We start from the raw sequence: 18,786 nt of genomic DNA on the forward strand, positions 1-18,786 counted from the left end.
TGCCAATGTCTATACTTGGAGCAATTATCAGTAATCAGGTTTCCTAAATGGACAATAGCACCATCAATTGTGCACTCATTATCAATGTCCTTCTATTGCTTAAAGGCTAACAGCGCAACTTTTAGTGCCTCGCTTGCCTCCTTCGCAGTGACTTGTGGAGGCCCACTCAGCTCACCATCAGGACCCCATCCGCAGCGTTATCGGGCGACCCCAGGGCAGACCCAATATGACTCTCTCGGAAAGCACTGTGTGCGTCAGCAGCACTGTGTGACCTGGTCCTGTGGTCGCTGCCTTTTTGAGCACTTCAGCGCTTTGGCTGGTCGAAAAGCGCTATGTGTAATACTGAGGTCAACAACATCAGGAGTCATCCCAAACCTTGTCGGCCTACTTTAACATGTGTTGCCCTCTGCCTGGGTACGTGGTAGCCTCTCCTTGGGGCTAGTCAGAGTGTGAAGTGCCGCGGTCATAATAACGAGAGGATAATACGTGTGTTTGACCCTACTCGTGACACAAATCCTGGTCATTGTCAGATAAGTGAATTGTCATACTAACGAGGTGGATTTACATGGCGGCAAAACGGTTCCCAAGAAAAACGGTCATAAAGCAAGCATGTCAGGTTAACGGGGGTCATATTTACTTTCAAGAAAGTGTAAGCAAATGACTTTATTTAAAGGTTACTATTTTTTTACTCACAGGTATTCTGCTACTCTCTTTCTCCTCCTTTTCACTTTTCTCCTCCTCCGCTTTTTCTGGCTGTTCCTCCTCCTCTGTTGCAGAAGGTGATGTGGTCTTCTCTGTGCTGCCTATGCTGCCATCTTCCTCTGAAGGAAAAGTGAGTAAACATTAATAGTAGCGATGCAAGTGCTACTGACATACAACCAAGTTATAAAATAATTAATCATATCGATACAAGGCAGTAGAACACAAGTCACTTGTTACATTTACAGAGCATACAGTTATCGCAACCTTCATCACAAAATGTTCTTCTAAAACACAGATCACAGGAGATATACAGGGTCCATCACGTAAGTCTGACCAGAATTTTCTTAAATTCGCAATTCGTTCTTCTTTCGGAAAAGTTGTTGAATATATCAATTCCCGATGGGGCCTACTCAAAGGAGGTGGTGCATCATTAATTAGTGCAGCCATTAATTAGCTTTCATAATTAATTGTAATAATTAGTGAAAATAGGTTAATGGCTTAATTGCAAAGTTGTAGAGCACAACCCTAAGGAGTCTAACCCGCAAGAATCTAAACCGTAGTGCTTTTCTGTGCTCGAGTGAAAAAGATGCGAAAATCCGCAATTTTCTAGCATTCCACAGGAGTTTCGACCGCTTTTTCCAACCCCACTCTTGCTGTCGCCCTTTCTCAACTGACATCAGGCGGTTCCTCAAAGCATGGTGCACCTCCACGCTTCCTAGTGCCCTTGTTGATACCGCTATTTTTTATTTTCTTTTTTTTTTTAACGTGGAAGAACGTACCAAACTTATCGAGGTGCGGAATTAGTGATTTTATTTATGTTATCTGCGTGGTTTTTGGAAGTTACGGGTTGGCAGTTTTATTGCGTGACATTATCAGATGAAATCGCGAACTATGTCTTAAAGCGTGTTGAGCAGGTCAAACCAGATAATGGAGGGAACATTAAAGCTTTCCAATCAGCTTGCTGGCGGCATTTTAGCGATAACGTTGGTTTAGAAACGCCATCAGTATTCCTCCTCACATCCATTCTGGGGGTCAAAGCGGGGTGCTCCATGCTTTGGGGAACAGCCTGATGTCATGAGAAAAGGTGACAGCAAGAGAGAGATAGGAAAAAGCAGCTGACACTCCCATGGTATGCTCGAAAACTGTGGATTTCCGCATCTTTTTTACTAGAGCACAGAAAAGCGTTGCGGTCTCGATTCTTGTGGGTTAGACTCCTCAGGGTTGTGCTCTACAGCTTTGCAATTAAGCCGTTAACCTGTTTTCAATCATTAGGATGATTAATTATGAAAGCTAATTAAGGGTTGCACTAATTACTGATACACCACCATCTTTGAGTAGGCCCCATCGGGAATAGATAAATTCAATGACTTTTCTGAAAGAAAAACAAATCATGAATTTATGAAAATGGTCAGTCTTACGTGATGCACCCTGTATAAGCACATAACACTGCAGGCGAACCAGAACTACACTGCCATAAGTACGCAATTTTGAAAGGAATCTTCTTGGTCTTTATACCAGTAGTTAATCAAAAATGGTAATTGCATATATGAAGTAGTGTTTCTCTACAACAAAACCTCTAGCTACCTTTATTAACAAAGCTCATCAACAAAAGTTGTATAAAATGCCTATGTTGGTGCCAAGAAACTTGGAATGGCATTGCATTGTTTAAAATTGGGTACAATTAGGAATCTTACGAATAAACTTACAGATAAGGCACTAAAGTTAAGTTGAAAAAATTCATCGCAAGGACAAAGAAAAATTGTGAAGGGAGATATGTGTTTATGCAAAGCACTCCTTACATTCCTTTCTGCACAGTCAAACCACAGTCAGACACTGCGTGACAACTTAAGGCGACTTGTTATTAATTTCCATTTGGTAATGCCGAAACTCACCATGCAGTGGATACTTTTCATCCTGGAAACTTGCATTTGGCTTGCAATTTGCATCATCACAAAGTGAGAGTGAAAGTTCCTGTGAAAGATAAAACAGTCTTAAATTTTGTCACCAATCTTCGATGTTCAATTGCTGCGTAATTAAAATAACCAGTAGTCCAGGCTGGTAACTAAAACTTCATTGGTGTTAATTGTGTTTATCAGTCCCTCTAAATATGCCTCCCACGTGATACAGTATTCCTCAATACCAGCAGTGGCTGAACTGCTCGTTCCATACTATATATTATTCGCAAGTAGGCATTCATCTTGATTTGTTGTATTTATGCAAGTTTGACAATTCCCGATTTATTGACGCATTCTTTATAGCCCTGCTAAAGTACTGAGAAACTTGCATGGTGCCTAGAGGTAAACACGGTAGGTCCCATTTTTACTACCAATTTCGATCATTGTCACTTGCGGTAAAACCTGAAAAACCGTGAAAACGAGCTTGCCAAAGTGCAAATTCAGCCACCCATAGGGGTGGATAATGCTAAGCACTGCGCCCTTCTGCACCTCGTATTCATTTGAAATGCGAGAAGTGCTTCTTTTTTAATTCTATATTCAACTGCGCCCGATTTTACCCCGTTTTACAGCTCCTGAAGTAAAAACCCCATCCCCTCATGCCCGAAACACATGAAACTAGAAAATGCAAGTGTTAAAGGAGCAATCAGGTGACATTTAACGTGGCTCGAAACCATGCCTCATCTGTCAAGCTGTCCACGGGGCGGTACCATGCAAAATGTTTTCGCTCTGCGGTGTATTATGGCTGCGCAATTGAATTTACAAAAACAGTCGGAGAAAGCACCCTTTCTCTTTTCCCTTTGGCCCTTTCTCGAGCCGGGGACCACGTTACGTCACGACGTTCTCTTGTTCTGCGACGCGCTCTTTTCACGAGGAGAGGGTTTTTGAAAGGTGGTGCGGAACAGAGGCCTCGCGCTTGCTCTGTAGGTTACCTGCGCTCGTCGTTTTTTTTTTTTTTTTTTTTCGCAGGAGCTCAGTTTATTCATTGCAGAACACTGCGCAGCGAAAAACGAAAAAAATTTTGGGGGGTCACAGCTCAGTGCCCCTTGGGAAGAGCGTCAGGACGAGAGCCGACCGATATTTCGAACATAGGCTGTTCTTCTTGTTCACACAGAAGAACATCAGTCTCCGTACTGAGGCTCTGTGTTAGTAAATTCGTACCCGCATCGAAACCCGCAGATGTGGCACCCGCAAGGCAGCAACCGCAACCCGCGGCGGGTGATGCAGGAATACCCACACTACCCGCGGTCGCAGCGACACTGAATTCCTACCCTCGCTCACCTATACTAATGAGTGAAAAGCCGCGTGCGCCCTGCCAACACGAACGATGTTGTCCAGGGCACTACCTTCCGAGCGAAACGTGCATAGCATTGCCTCATCATCCTGCCCCTCATTTATGGCTGCCGGGTGGCGAAATTTGCGAGGCACCGACAAAATTAAAGCTCTCCCAGTGCATTGAGGGAAAAAGAAGTAAAAGCACAAGGAGGAAAGGGATAATATAGGTAGACTACAAACTGTTCCCTCCTCACCTGCAATTACGCAGCTTTGTGTCATAAAAGGGAACAAGCTTCGCTGGGAGCCAAAAGCTCGGACACACAAAAGGGTAGGGGGCAAAAAGAAAATGAGAAAGAGAGAATGAAGCCGCGTACAAAGAAACAAATCAAAAAGGAGAGAAAAGCGTCGGGTAGGGTAGGGGGGATGCTCCTTTCATCTGAGCCGACCACTGGCGTCGGCGGCCACAACCGCACCAAGGCTCCCGTTTATACCACTTCTTTGTGCTTCCCCCTTTTCTTCCTCTTGCTTTCTATTACTGCGAGCCTCAGCACCAAACGTGCTCCTATGTTTGTGGAGACCTCCTGCTATCCCAACAAACAGACACGAGAAAAACGAAAAGAAACAGCGACACGTTCTGTCATTCATTTCAATGCCTCGGTGTCATGGAACCCGCGCTCGGGAACGACATCCTCCGGATCCCATTCATACGAAACTGCAGGGCGGTGACGGCTTACGCCGTGCAGAAGACGGTATACCAACTGCAACCGCGTCAATGACTGTCCCAGACATTTGCCGGAAGCCCGGAGAACATCTACGACTTTTACGCGTCAGGGGTAGAAACTCAGACCGTTCGGCTGGCTGGCTGGTTTGGTTCACGCATTCTATAGGTGGAATTACCGTCGTTGGAAAAGTGGATTACGGAAGCCTCGCCAATATTTCGTATCATCTGAATATAAAATTCGATAAACATCTGACACGTTTTCGTTTATAGAATACATATAGACGTTGCTTTCAATCAATCGTGATATCGAAGCTCTGTCTCTACGCTTCTACATATATGAGAGAGATTAGATAAGTTGAAGAAAGTGTAGATTTCAAAAACCTATCTGCTGTAAGTGACATGGCCGTTCAACTCTGCCGTTTCAAACATCTCGCATCGTCCCCCAACCACTTCCCTTGCCCAAAAAGTAATGAATAAACGGGACAGAGGTAATTTTAGAAGCAAATTATTAACACAGTTATGCACATGCACCTGTAAACGATAGGGCTCCAGGCATTCAAATAAACGTGATGAAATTGATACTGTATCACTCATACCTGAATACCGTTCATATGACCAGTTATATTGGTCTATAAATATTTTGAGTACGTTATATCCTATATTTGGCTGCTGAGGGGGACACAGATTGGACACCAGAGCATTACAAATGTTGGCTTCCTTTCTTTTTTCTTCTTTTTTTTTAATTCCGTGTTAGCGACGCGAAGCAACTGTGGCTAGGCTTCCTTTCAAGACTACCTATACCATGTATGATACAGAGACAGTGTCGCAGTTCGTCCCGTCCGTGCTTGTTGTTTCCACCTTTGTCTTGGTGTCTCGTGGCTGCGTTTTTGATTGATTATGTACCGACTACCCAAAGTCCCCAACTATAGACTCTCAGAGACAGTTCAATTCCATCGCATGATTGTAGTGGACGCACTGAAATTTGATCTCCATTCGCATGTGTTTATGAAACAATAACAACAATAAATGGAGAAGTGATGATGACATGGAGCGGGAGCACACGTATGTTGTTGCTGTTTTTGGTTTTTTATGTGCGTTCGGTCATTAGGCATCTGTATACCAACTTCCTATATTTAAAAAAATACGTGGCGAGTCTTGTTTAAATACCTCGAGTGGTCGTACGCAGCAAGACGGCATTTTTTTTATATATACATATGCGCGTGGGAAGTGTGTAACGTGTAATGTAACGTGTAACGTGACAACGAATATATCCGCAACACACCAAATTTATGTATGTACTTGCATTCTTCTTGTCAATACATTGCTGAAAGCGCTCTCAGCGCAGCAACCGAAGACCGAAGGTGACGATTTCGACGTAATCTGTGAAGTTTTTCTCTTAAACGGCTATCCAAAGTAATACAGGAAAGGAGCTCAGTTTAGTCAGCATATTTATCCGTACACAAAAAGCATTTCCTGTACCCAAGCATATGTCACTAAGCGAAAAGCAGACGACACAATATGATACTATGCGCGTCCTTTGGGGCTGTCGTTTGCTGTGTTACCGTGAAACGAAGCCCAATGATGTTGTGTCACAACGTGTCGAAACTCGTGACATCCGTGTATCAGCTATCAATAAGGGCTTTCCTTTGCCGTGTTTGAGATTGCAAAACAAAATGCATCGAGATGTAGCTTGTGTATTGTGCTCCGTTAGACTACGCCCCAGTTGGCACAGTGCAAGAAACGCTGTCAAAGCCGCCATACTCCGCAAAGAAGCGAAAATCTTAATTCAATGTTTTGTCAGGCAAGTATTCCAGACTGACGTTCCAATGCCCATTTTCGTGAACAAACAGTGTCTGCCTGTGGCGTCCAACCATCGCAGGGTACATAAACAACTCACGCTACATGAAAACGACTAACGTTTCATAGCAAATATGCTGTATATCGCTCACATTTGAAAGCAAAACCAGACACCGTATAAGTATCACTTGAGTGCGCAGCGTTTGGTACATTGTATTAGATCATGTCATTCCATGCATAACGTGAGGAGTCTGTCCATCCTGTCCGCACGTTTCAAGTTTTGGCGTCACGCATTCTCTAAGTTTCGCTTCCCCAACTCGGAGTTCGCGGAGGAGGGCAATACTTGAAAATGCTAATGCATACTATGTCCATCTTTCCTTTCTAGGAAAACCGCAAAGACAAACTTCAAACCAGGAACTCTTCTGTAGGAGCACTCTGAATGCATATGTCACTGATCTCTGCAAAGTTTTGCCATGAAGCCCACAGTCCACAATGCTACTGAATAATACATTCGACATCGACTATCCATGCGACGCTGCAACACCACGCGTTACTCACCAGTGGACATTTTGAGGTTGACCGGTCACCTTTTCCAAATGCAGATGACAGACCCCCTGTAAACCGAGGCATTTTTCTCAACAAGCAAGACATGCTTGTTGCGTGGCGATATGCTGTGAAGTGCACGGAAAGCACGCTACATCGACGGCTGCCACTACCACAAGCATGGACAATTTGGACATAAACATCACCATGCCATCCCGCAACCTCCAACAGCTAAAAGGGCTGAGAGAGGGAAAGACCCCCTTCACGCATGCGCGCCTCTACGCGGGCTGAACCACTATTCTGTAGGGGGGAGGGCGAACAGGGCGAAAGCGAGAACTATTGCACCTACTTATTTTTTGTTGCCGTAACTTTGGTGTTGGGATGTGCAATAGTCATTTATGCAATTCATGCAGCTCGTGAAAATTGGTGTGTTTGTTGTGAAGGTACTGGTCTCGAAAAATAAAAGCATCGAAATAAAAATTCCTCATACGAACCGATAGTGGTGCACAATGAACCACATCACGGTTATAATAAGCATGTGCCTGCAGAATTTACAGGTCCTTGCCCAGTTTGGCGGCTAAATGAGTGGTAATGGGTTACGACATTGGTTTTATGAAGTGCACACTGCACATAATTATGCTCATCGTGGGTTATCGGCCCTGGTTTTCTGTTGCGCATGCAAAAGTGAGTAAAAAAACCTGCAGTTGAACAGTTATTTCTTTGGTATTCTGAGACGTCCAATAACGAGTTGGGCGTAAATAGTGTGCAATGAATGTCAAAACTGTAACTGATCCGTTATTTCTTTTGCGCACCAGGGATAATTCCGGTTGCTGTAGGTCGTAAATAATAATGGAGATCACCAGTATCTCACACTCGCTGCCTCGATAACCGAATTAAAATATTTGAGGAGGACGCCGTAAGGTGAATAAATTATAAAATGATTATTTCGAACGACACTTCTGCTCCAGCCCAACTCAATTGAATGTCCTTCAGCTACATCATACGAAAGGGTTCCATCAGGCAACTTCGAAACAGCCCACTAACAATCACCCAAAGCCCATTCACAGAAGAATTTGTGCTATATTCGAGCCAGTTCGGATACTCAGATATCTTAGCGAAGCGTTTCGAAATCACTGAATCCGACTGCGTGTCGCTCGTCTGTGCTTGTGGAAGCAGCAGTAATGTTGTGGGCCCCGGCAGGCAGCACGCGCCGTCAACGCCCGAAGGTTCGCGACGCGGTGACTCTCCCGCCGGGGGCCTGCGACTCCAGGAAAAGAAGAAGGAGAAGCACTTGGGAAGCAGCAAGGGCGGCCTTTTAGTCGGACGAGCAAGCGAGCCTCCGCCGCGCGAAGCAGAGATGGAGGGGGGGACGCAGAGAAGACAGAGAAAAGCCGGCAGCGATCTTCGCCGCTCGGGGCACATGTTGGCGGCGCTTCTTTGATGTGGAGCCCCTTTGGTAAGACGCTGGAGAAGGGACCGTAGCATAATGATCGCCCTGCTCCTGCCAGAAACAACCGGCCGGCAGGGGGATTAGCCAAGCGGACGACCCCGTCGAACGTTCATTGTTACGATGTCGTCCAAGAATTGCCGCCTGACTTTCAACTGAATGGCGGCACTCGACTTGTGTTGTCCTCCCCAAGGTGCACGTCCAATAATCGGAGAACAGCCCCACCCGACTTCTGCTGAATGTTCTGGGCAGATTAGGCGGCGAAAAGAAAGAAGCTATATACTCTCTCAGACAGCATCGAACCCTGAGCTTTTTTTGTCTGTTTCGTAGAACTTCTTGTTCCCCGACATACTCGGTTCGGATGAATATGAGAACGCCACATATTTCAAAGGATGGTTAAGTAGCAAGCGAGCCGGTGATAAGTATCCATGATAGCGAAACCCGGAGAGGAGGGACGTTGTGTGTGTATGTCCCTCCTTGTCTCTCGTCTCGGGGTTTCGCTATCATGGATACATGTTCGAAGGTTCAACATTTGGAGTGTGTCATCTTCTCAAGGATGAATCAACTGGTCGAAAACGTCATTTTTTTTAAACTATGTGTTAGCGCCGCGAAGCAACTGTGGTTATGAGCGGCGTACAGACGTGGACAGATGGAAAGAGGACAACAGGAAGGAGTGGGGTACATGGGGGGTTATTATGCGTCCTGGGGCGACTTCAGGGGGAACTCTGCCGTCATTCGTCTAGAAAGTCTGCCCGAAAACCCCAGACAGCACAGCCGGTGCGGGGATTCGAACCCTCGTCACCTCCCAGCCTCGGCGCGAAAACGTCATTGCAGATCGCAGCATATCGATCCTTGAGTCTGGGGAGAGAAGAACGGGGTGACGAACTCGCACGAAGCGGACAAGACGGACTCAAAACCAACAATAACGCATTTACTAATAATATCACAAATAAGGTGCAACATTGCAATTGCTACGTGTATGGATGGAGGTAAACGTGAAGTCGGCCTCGGGGGCGCATCGAGGACTAGTTCTCTCTCTCTCTCTCTCTCTTTCAAAAGTGAGGCATGCCACGAAGACGAAAGTGGTCTATAATACATAAAAATGCATGCGAGGGGGGGGGGGCGAATTTCCCATTTGTCTCTCCGGAGGGGAAAAGTAGTCGCCGGTACTGGGTACAGCGCAATCTGCACTACGTAGGTAATTCAAGTGAAAACCGCAGAAAGCAGCGTGACAAAACTATTAAAAATGGCCGCTTGTTTGGATATGTACAAGAAACAAGAGCAACATTCTGTCATCAGGTTTCTTACCGTGGACGATGTTAAACAGGTAGAAATTTACCGTCGGATGACAAAGCTGCCTATATACGGTTCGTTAGGCATGTCTTCGAGGCAAGTATACGAGTGGTCTAACAATTAAGTTCAAGAATGGTAAGAGTTGTAGGGAGGACGTTCCCCGTCCGGGACAGGTGCACTGAGTCATTAGTCATAAGTCACTCCGGTTCTTCTTGGTGCGAACCGGCGTGTCACGGTGGCAGAAATGGCCGACATGCTTCAAATGAGCGCAGGCTCGGCCTACCACATCATCCATTAGGAGCTCAACGATCGGAATGTGTCCGCAAGATGGGTATACCCTCCAATATGGCACCCAAACTATACGAGAACGGCGAGCGCACGCCTGTCAGGAACTGATCGAAGGAGAGGGCATTTCGACTCGTATCTGGACCGGGGATGACAGCTGGGTCCTCCATTACAGACCAGAGTCAAAGCGGTCAAGCAAGGAGCTGCGGCACTCCACGTCGCCGAAGTCAGGGACGCATTTCAGATACAACAGTCGGTTGTAAAAGGGATGCTCACTTCGTTTTGTGATCATCAGTGTCCCATACTTGTACATGGAGAAAGGTATCACAGCCACCAGCGGAAACCTACATTGTGAGCTCTTACGTGCTCACTTGAAACCTCCATTTCGCCGGATGTTTTGCTTCAAGACGACAACGCACGCCTTCACGCCGCTCGTATATAGGACAGTTGCACACCCAGCATGATTATGCCGCCGAGCTAGCACCTTCACATTTTCACATTTTTGGAGCTGTCAAAAGAGCACCATGGTAGTACAAAGTATGGTTGCACACACGTCCGAAATACCACTTATTTTTATTGTTTTTCACACGGCATCCACGCTTTTGTGCACCGTTGACGCAAGTGCATTGACATGGGGATTATTATATTGAAAACTAGACGCACGTAATTTCACCTACACGTAACATACGCTTAGTACAAATTCATTTGCGCGTTTCATTTGAATCACCCTCGTATAGCTTCACTATGACGCTCGTCAGCGCTTCTTATTATGTATGACTATCGATTGTTAAAAGTGATTAAAAATTCAACTACATCGTCACTTAATTGTAAGCCACTTAATTCCCATGACTGAACATTGCAGACTCCGAAGTTGTACAAGTCACAGATCAAAAAACGTACGACAGGCTGTCTTCGAGGGAAAGAAAAAGAATGCCGAGACCACGCACGGAGAATGTTCTGACGAAACCCCGCTGATCGATGTCCTTCGACACTACGAGAATGCTTACACGTGCAACGCATTCCTGGAAGCTACCATTTTTCATTGTACCAATAGACTATAGACGAATATCCGCTGGAATTACTGAACGGACGGACGTATGGAAGTCGGTTGGTAATGGGACAGTGTGTTTAATCTTGAAGCCCTCCAAATGAGAAAGGGCCGCCTACCTTCTTCTCGCCACGGGAGTTGTGTCGCCAGAAGCAAAGCGATGCCATGCAGCGGTCACAGAACAAGGACCAGCCACGTTTGAGCCGCATGACGGCGGCGACTGGCCACTAGCTGACTAAATCAGCGACGCTCCTCAAAAGCTGATAAACGTGCTCCCTCTCGAGCAACAAGTGTCGGGAAAGTATGACGTTCGCTTTGAAGTTGCCGCTCCAGAGATTAAGGCCGTCCGTGTGACCTTGGCGCAACGAAACGGCGGAAAAACAAACTCCCTTCTTTTGTTTTCCGGACTGGTTTGCGACGACCGGCGGCTTTGCAGACGAGTTAAAGACAAAGGGACTTTGCCTGGACGCCCAGCAAGTACCGGCAGACAACCTGAGCGCTTTCAAAACAAAATGACACAGCAGGTTCATGACACATACGTCCTGCATATATAATATAGCACATCCTGGACACCATACATTCTTCAAAACTGAATGCCCTTTCACATATCTCCTCACTAGTACGATTGTGCACGTAACTTATCAAGGTCATTGGCAAAGTTCAGTTGGTTCAATTGGTTCAGTCCAATTTCATCATTGGCAATCATTACCATTGCGAGATGGTAATGGTATATTTACCATTAGCATCTGGCATGTTTACAAACGTGCACTCTCCCGCGGACCGGCCTCAGCAATGACGTCATCGTACGGATTGCAGGGACCATTACCCCAATCATTACCAGTAATATAAAATTACTTCGTAAGGCCAGACTAAAAACTCTCTGTTTTGGCTGCTGCAGTTATTTTGGAAAGTGGAGGACGAGGTTAGATTCGTAGTTCAACATCTCCTGCTGCCGCTGGGATCCTTACGAAGCGTTCGCATCTCGCGACAACATGGAATTTCGGTGAGACACACAACCAATCAAAGCGACTCGGGTTGGTGGGAATCAGTCACGGAGCGAAAATCTGTCGAGTTGGTGCTCCGGGCCATTCACCGCCGACTGCAACACGTGACTCCTCTTTTCCGTTCCCGCTCTTCCAGAGTGTACAAACTGCGCATTATAGACCGTTATCTATGTATTAAGCTATATACGTATGTACTGGGTGAAAAGACAAAATAAGTTGAGCGATATTTTTAGAATAATACTCGTCAAAACTCCTTAAAAAACGCTGCAGGAAGCTGGTACAGGAATGGCGCCCTTCTCGCGTGAGATGGAGTTACCCGGAGAGAATCATTTTTCGAAACAGTGGTCCACGATGTGTGCTTGGATATGGAAGACGGTACCTGCGAAGCAAACTATACTCGCTACGCCAGCGACGGTGAAGAGTTGCTCGTACGAGCCAATGTGACTCCTGTGGAAGCGGCATTCTATTCATGAACGGAAACGTCCTGGCGTAACGTAACGACGCCACGGGCAACCTGATCGGAACGTGCAGCGTCGATTTTTCGTTGGTTTCTTTCGAATGTATCGCTGTGCCAAAATAACGGCAGCAGCCGCAAGGCAGAGAGAGAAGGAGGGGCGGCGGCGGCGGCACAAACAGGATCCTTGGCGGTTCCCTTTGAACGTTTGTCACACTTCTGCGGGGAATTATCGGCCAACGCCGCTTTGATGTCGGCCGCCTCAGGCAACCCAGCCACTCCATGCCATCGCGCTCTGTGCCCCCTCACGAAGAGAGAATTATTCTACGCAACAAAGATACATCTGCTTGTCTGACCCAAAGGTAATAGCATCCGCCGCATCGCTTTAATGCTCACTTCACTTCTGCCCGCCATGTGCAATTAGCCACGCTGAATGCTTGCCATTTGCTGTATACAGCGAATATCCCGATAGATGGCGGCTGGCGTCTGATGGATGCAGCGAATAACTTGATTAACCGCTGCTTTTTCTGCCATCACGTCCCAGCTAGTGCCCGTCCCTTGACAGGTCTGTATACTGCGCCACTACAAAAGCAGCGTCACGTATCTTTTTGACAACGGGTTACAGTGAACGATTTCGTAAAACCGACGTAAACAACAATAGAGCCAATTTCTGCATGTGAAGCGCAGAAAATAGTCCTCCCACTTGCGCGTTTTATTTCCTCTCTTCTCTCTCTCGCTCTCATTTTCAGAAAAGTTTACGTCGAATGCGCATCCAATCGCAAGGCTGTATATATATATATATATATATATATATATATATACTATACACTATGGACTATACACTATACTATACACTACGGACCGGCCTCAGCAATGACGTCATGGTACGGACTGTCCCGGTATATCAATTCGTTGCGAGCCTATAAAATTTGTAACTGTATGGAACGAGTAAACACGATCACAAAATACGCAACAATCTTCAGGTGGGTAGGTTGTTGCACGGGCTCCAACGTTCCTTAGTGAAGAACCTCCAACGGCTCGGCCTGCAACGAACATGCCCCTCCCCCCTGTCCCCTACTCCTTCCTGCTGTCCTCTCTCCATCTGTCCACATCTGTATACGCGCCGCTCGTAGCCACAGTTGCTTCACGGCGCTAACACGGAATTTAAAAAAAAGAAAAAAGAGAAGAACGTGCCTCTGAGGAATGGGCCGAGTCATTGATGCGAGACCTGGCCGCAGGTGAGCAAACACGCACACACCGACATCTGAGGTGGCGTGGTACGACGACTCCCTATATAGACTCCGTGGATTAATTTCACCCACTTGAGAGTTCCTTAAAGGTGCCGCGAAAATCTCAACCTCAGATCGTCCCAAATGGAGCAGAAAATCATTATCGGGTACATATAGCCTACCTAGCGGTTCTTAATGGATCACCTAAACACCCAGCCGTCGCCCCGACCCCTTTTACAGCAATTTTGCTAGCGAATTAATAAAAATATTACGAGTGCTCTGTCACATGTATAACTTGTTGCTCCGAGTTTACAAGCAACAAACTGTTCAACTATACGTCGCCAACATAAACTGCCTGTCTGCTATACTTTGCTTTACATTTAACGTGCGCTTAATCGCGTAACATTGCGTTTAATGTCGCTCGCAGTGTGCCTAAGCAATTTGTACCATGCCGCCAATTTGCTGGCGTCCTCGGCCGGGTTCTAACCCGCAGAATCCGGGAGAAAGGTTTAAAATTAAAAAAAAAGGAGAAACGGGTAAGTTTCTGAGCTGCAGGCGTTCGCCACGTCTCTCCATTATACACGACGAACCATGCATTATCCTCAACTTAGAATCATTGTAAAACAATCAAAACGCAACCCAGCCGTACGCGGTAATGGAAACGTCGGATGGCGTTGTGGTCCACAGCGATCATACTCGAGACTCATTATGGAACCTGCATGCAGCGCTAAGGGGAACGCTTTTCCTTGAGGATCATTCAGCGCAGATCGTCGCAGTTTCCTCCGTTATCGGCAATCTAGACGGCTCTTCACCCGGTGATAATCGTGAAACGCATGATTCCCAGCTCTGCCACACATCGGCGCTAAGGAAACGTTAAAAAATTACGCGGTTTGCAGCAACTTTGAGTGCTCCGCAGAGCTCAAAACGCTGAGTGCCCAAAGCAATAGCGAACATAAAAGACGGTGGCATACCATATATACGTGTAGTTGCGTGGTTCTGATTTCACCGAACTGTTATCTTGTTTACTGCTTCCGTTTACTGCTAAATGTTTCCCTAAGAAGTGATGTTTAGTGGCACAGCACTCTACTTAGACTGCACGTGCGCACAAATTAATCAACTTAACTTACAGATGTTAAATGAAAAGCAATTAAACAGGTAGATAGATACCTGTAAGCCTTCCAAAGTGTTAGTAGTCGTAATAGTTGCCTGTACACAACAACAGCAAAAATCGCCAACCATCCAGCGCGGAACATGAACTACGCAATTGTGGTCAGACATCAGTTCATGCAACGCACAGGATGATTTGCTATTATAGGAAGTAGATTATAAGTACCCCGAACAGTGCGCATCGGGGGGGAATGCCCTGGACCCCCTCAATTTCTGTCGTTACATATAGTTTCAATTGGCCTTAGGTAGTGTAGCATACGATGCTGTCCAAGGCAGATGACCCCCCCCCCCCCTCCCCCCAGGCCCCCTCAGAGAAATCCTGGTTCCGTCCTGCACACCAAACTAATCATGTTTATATGGTCTCGAGTACTCTTAAAACTTCCACGCATAACACGCTCCTATAGTAAACATAACAGCTCATATAACATATAGCCTCATCCCAAATGACATGCCCTTTGTGTGTGTGTTAGCGCCGCGAAGCAACTATGCCTGTTTTGTGACAACTAACATAACTGCAAGAGAGAACGATGTCATTCGGGATGATGGTTGGCTATTGGAGCACAGAGCCGTTCCGACGGAGGGGGGGGAGGCATGTTATGCGGTGAAGTTCTCTTTTTAGGAGTGTATAGCCAAGCTCCTTAATTTTCTGATACGCAGTATTGGACTTATATATATTTACAAAATCGCGTACACCGTGTGTTTTCACGGGTTTTACCATCTCCATGTCTTCAGGTGCATGAGATAGCGACCCTTTTCCGCATCAAAGCCACCGTTCCATTCCATTCTGACACATCAAAACATCTGCCCCAAAGAAGATAACACATTATCATATGCCATTATACTGGATGTTTAGAACTGACCGCAATAAAGTGCAACTGAACAACGCAAACTTGGATTGTTCAATTTACTTTCACTTCCAGTTCAAAGAGGTGTCACGCACGATCCAATACATCCCTAATCCCTTTGGGAGCCAGATCGGAATATCACACTTACCGAACATGCAAACTTTTGTGCCTGTGGTTTCTGCCCTTGAAGGTCATCATCCAGCTGGCAGACTGGGTTGAAATGTGCGTTCACAACAATGCAGTCACCTGAAGTAAACATGACATCATTGGGTGTGAGCAGCTTCTTTTGTCGTCTCTCCGCCCGGCTTGCGGAAAAAGGCACACTGCATACACATGTTCTATAGGCTTCCCCTCACCCATGTTTGTTGGTGTAACGATTAATCTGAACCACAACGAACCCTGTGCACACAAAAAATCCTTCTCGGGAACTGCTATACCCTCTCACGGAGGGAATACCAACATGGCAAGCTGAGCAACAATAACCACAAAAAAAAAAAAAAAAAACTGAAAACCTGTACCTGAAATGTAAAAACATAATTGTTGCGATAATTACTTCCAGGCTTTCCTTCTGGCTCCCTGTCCATTGCACACAACGAAGTTGACTAAAAGATCACTGACTCCAATGCCTGCTTTTATAGTTAGGAGATTGGGGGTTCTAGGCACCCCCCCCCCCCTCTCCGTCCAACAGTATAGGGAACGCAAGAGGGGGGCGCCAAAATAGCCGACAGAGCGCAAACAGGCTGCAAGATTGGCGTCTGTCTCTCCGGAGCACAAATTAGGCGCCGGCCCTGTCGAATACCAGTGACAGATCACTCATAATTAGTTCCTTCATTCATTCATTCAGTCATTCTGCGCTTTTCGTGTCAGAGCCATTGTTATCTTCGTCCGTTCAAGATGTACACTCCAGCAATACATGTATCAAACACTGCATGGGCAGCATACAGCCTGAATTGCACAAGATGTTTTCACGATAAATTTGTCACCGCATCCGTGCCAACTGGGTCGACTTTAATAAAAAAAAAACAAAAAAACAAGCACGTGCAGATGTATGGTCACACTATCGAACCTTCTCAGCACTCGCAGTAGCGCAGTACTATGAATGCAGAGCATAGCAGGTCCTAATTTTATTTTTCATTGCCAACCTTTTTACATATCCCCCTCCCCCCATAACCTAACCACTGACTGCAAAAAGTATACGACGAAGTGAGCCCCACTTTAGCGTCATCAATACAGTCAGAATCAATCGTAATGGCATCATGCATGGACATCAATCTGGTCTGATGATGTGTTGATGTAGAGTTATGGAACATGATGTGATGGTTATGATGTTGGTGTTCATGACAGGTACTGATATTGATGCCCGATGATAGGCTAGCTATGGTGTCGGTTTTAGGCACTGATTTGAAAGGTGGCAACTCCTCATAGACAACGAGAATTGGCCAAGGCAGACCACAATTAGGGACGACACAGACACGTAAAAGCCTCAAACGCCCAGAAATTAACGAATTCAAACAACTCAGGGAAGCTTATTTTTTTTATTTTACATCTCGTCTACCGTGTGCACGGTTTTCAGCTCAGCTGACGAGATGAGGGAGAAGGGTGGTGCTGTAAGCTCGCAAATGTCACAGCGTCGGGGGAAGGGTATGGCGTACGATTTCTGACGTTGCCTGGCGTCGGTTGCTGACCGATGTCGACTTCAGCGAGTGCAGCGGGTCGCGTAACATTTGCATTGAAGTGTCTCTCTTTGTGCCTAAGTTATGCGGCTATTGTCGTCTCGCAATGGTGGGGGTCAGTGGCGTTCTGCTGAGACCGCAAACGTTCTGGGACAGATGGCGCTTGAGTTTTGGACGTTCTATGCTTGGACTGCGTTGATTACCACACGCTATCGAAACAGTCTTTTAGGACCGTGTGCTTTTGCGAAACGCGACAACGAAAAAAAGAAAAAGAAATACAGCTGTTCATCACGCTCTGTTCGGAACCAGACAAAGGCAGCGAGCCTATGTTTGCAGCCTTCATCGGCGTTGTTTGCAGTCACTTGTGGACAAAACCCGTCGAGATACTATTGGAAGCTTTACATTACACTAGTTACTTAACTTTGGAGTGGAAGACTCAATCGAAAGGTCGCGGCTGAAATTTTGGGCCTCTCTCTTTTTCTGCCCTAATGATACATTCTATGGATAATTATACGTTGCCCAGAGTGACGCAGTACCCGCTCTGCGTGCAGCTATGAGATTTTGCCTGGAAAGGCACGACATACATTTTGAGCGATATATTCATAAACACCCGTATCCCCTTGATGTTAAAAGCCGAAAATGTCGGACATTTAGCGAAATGGTCCGAAACCACTATGGATGTCATAAGCAGTCTCGCACAACTTCGTACGAAAATGAATTGCCGCAAACGCGGAAATGTAACTTATGTTGACATCAAAGATGGGTATGACGTTGATGTCCAATGACGTTGCTATCTGATGATGGATTATGGTCTTGATCCCTAATGATGTTGATGTGATATGGTGCGACAAAGCCGTAAATACATTTCTAGAGTAGTGCCGACCTGTATGTAAACAAGCTCCGCTTGGTGATACTGTTAACCATCGCATCAGAAGGGACCTGTTCTACTTCGAGCACCACAAAAAACGGTCATAAATACCTGCATCATTTACGGCCGACGTGCTCATATAGCTAACACATTGTTATCTCCAACGAAAATACAGCGCGAAGTTGTAGGAGCGCTGAAAATCTTTTTTTGCCAATAACCACAGCAAGAAGCTTGGTAAATAATAACATTGGCAAATGCGATCCTCACGCTGTCGTACGGGAAGAAAATAGACAGAGACAAACAACGATAATGCAGCCGCTCATTCAGCATCAAAACAGGGCGCAAACAGGAACACGTCGATACATTTTCATTTAAGGTCCATGCATCACGGGAACCGCGGAGACCATATAGATAAACCATATTCGTCTTGAATCATTTTTACATAAGGGTTCCGTATCGCACCTATCCTACTGCCTGATGTCT

The 18,786-nt window shown here is 46.1% G+C and overlaps 1 protein-coding gene and 1 long non-coding RNA gene across 4 annotated transcripts in view; one reads left to right on the forward strand and one right to left on the reverse strand.

The window, feature by feature from the left end:
* The window catches only part of LOC135377695 (protein naked cuticle homolog 2-like), a 30,400-nt gene that overhangs the window by 11,089 nt on the left and 525 nt on the right, over nt 1–18,786 (reverse strand). The window contains exons 2-4 of one of the 3 annotated variants that reach the window (XM_064610294.1): nt 15,911–16,008; nt 2,595–2,673; nt 694–821 (exon numbers count right to left, since the gene is read on the reverse strand). In XM_064610294.1, the coding sequence (XP_064466364.1) occupies nt 694–821; nt 2,595–2,673; nt 15,911–16,008 (305 nt within the window). Of the gene's footprint in view, nt 1–693; nt 822–2,594; nt 2,674–7,005; nt 7,240–11,182; nt 11,348–15,910; nt 16,009–18,786 lie in introns of those variants that run through there. The other 2 variants (XM_064610296.1, XM_064610295.1) reach the window with 2 other exon arrangements.
* Nucleotides 701–7,345, forward strand: LOC135377697 (uncharacterized). The gene is made up of 3 exons (XR_010418183.1): nt 701–832; nt 2,961–3,008; nt 6,833–7,345. It is a non-coding gene; the product is annotated as an uncharacterized LOC135377697 (long non-coding RNA).

The sequence above is a fragment of the Ornithodoros turicata genome, chromosome 1 (genome assembly GCF_037126465.1).
Source record: "Ornithodoros turicata isolate Travis chromosome 1, ASM3712646v1, whole genome shotgun sequence".
NCBI lineage: Eukaryota > Metazoa > Arthropoda > Arachnida > Ixodida > Argasidae > Ornithodoros > Ornithodoros turicata.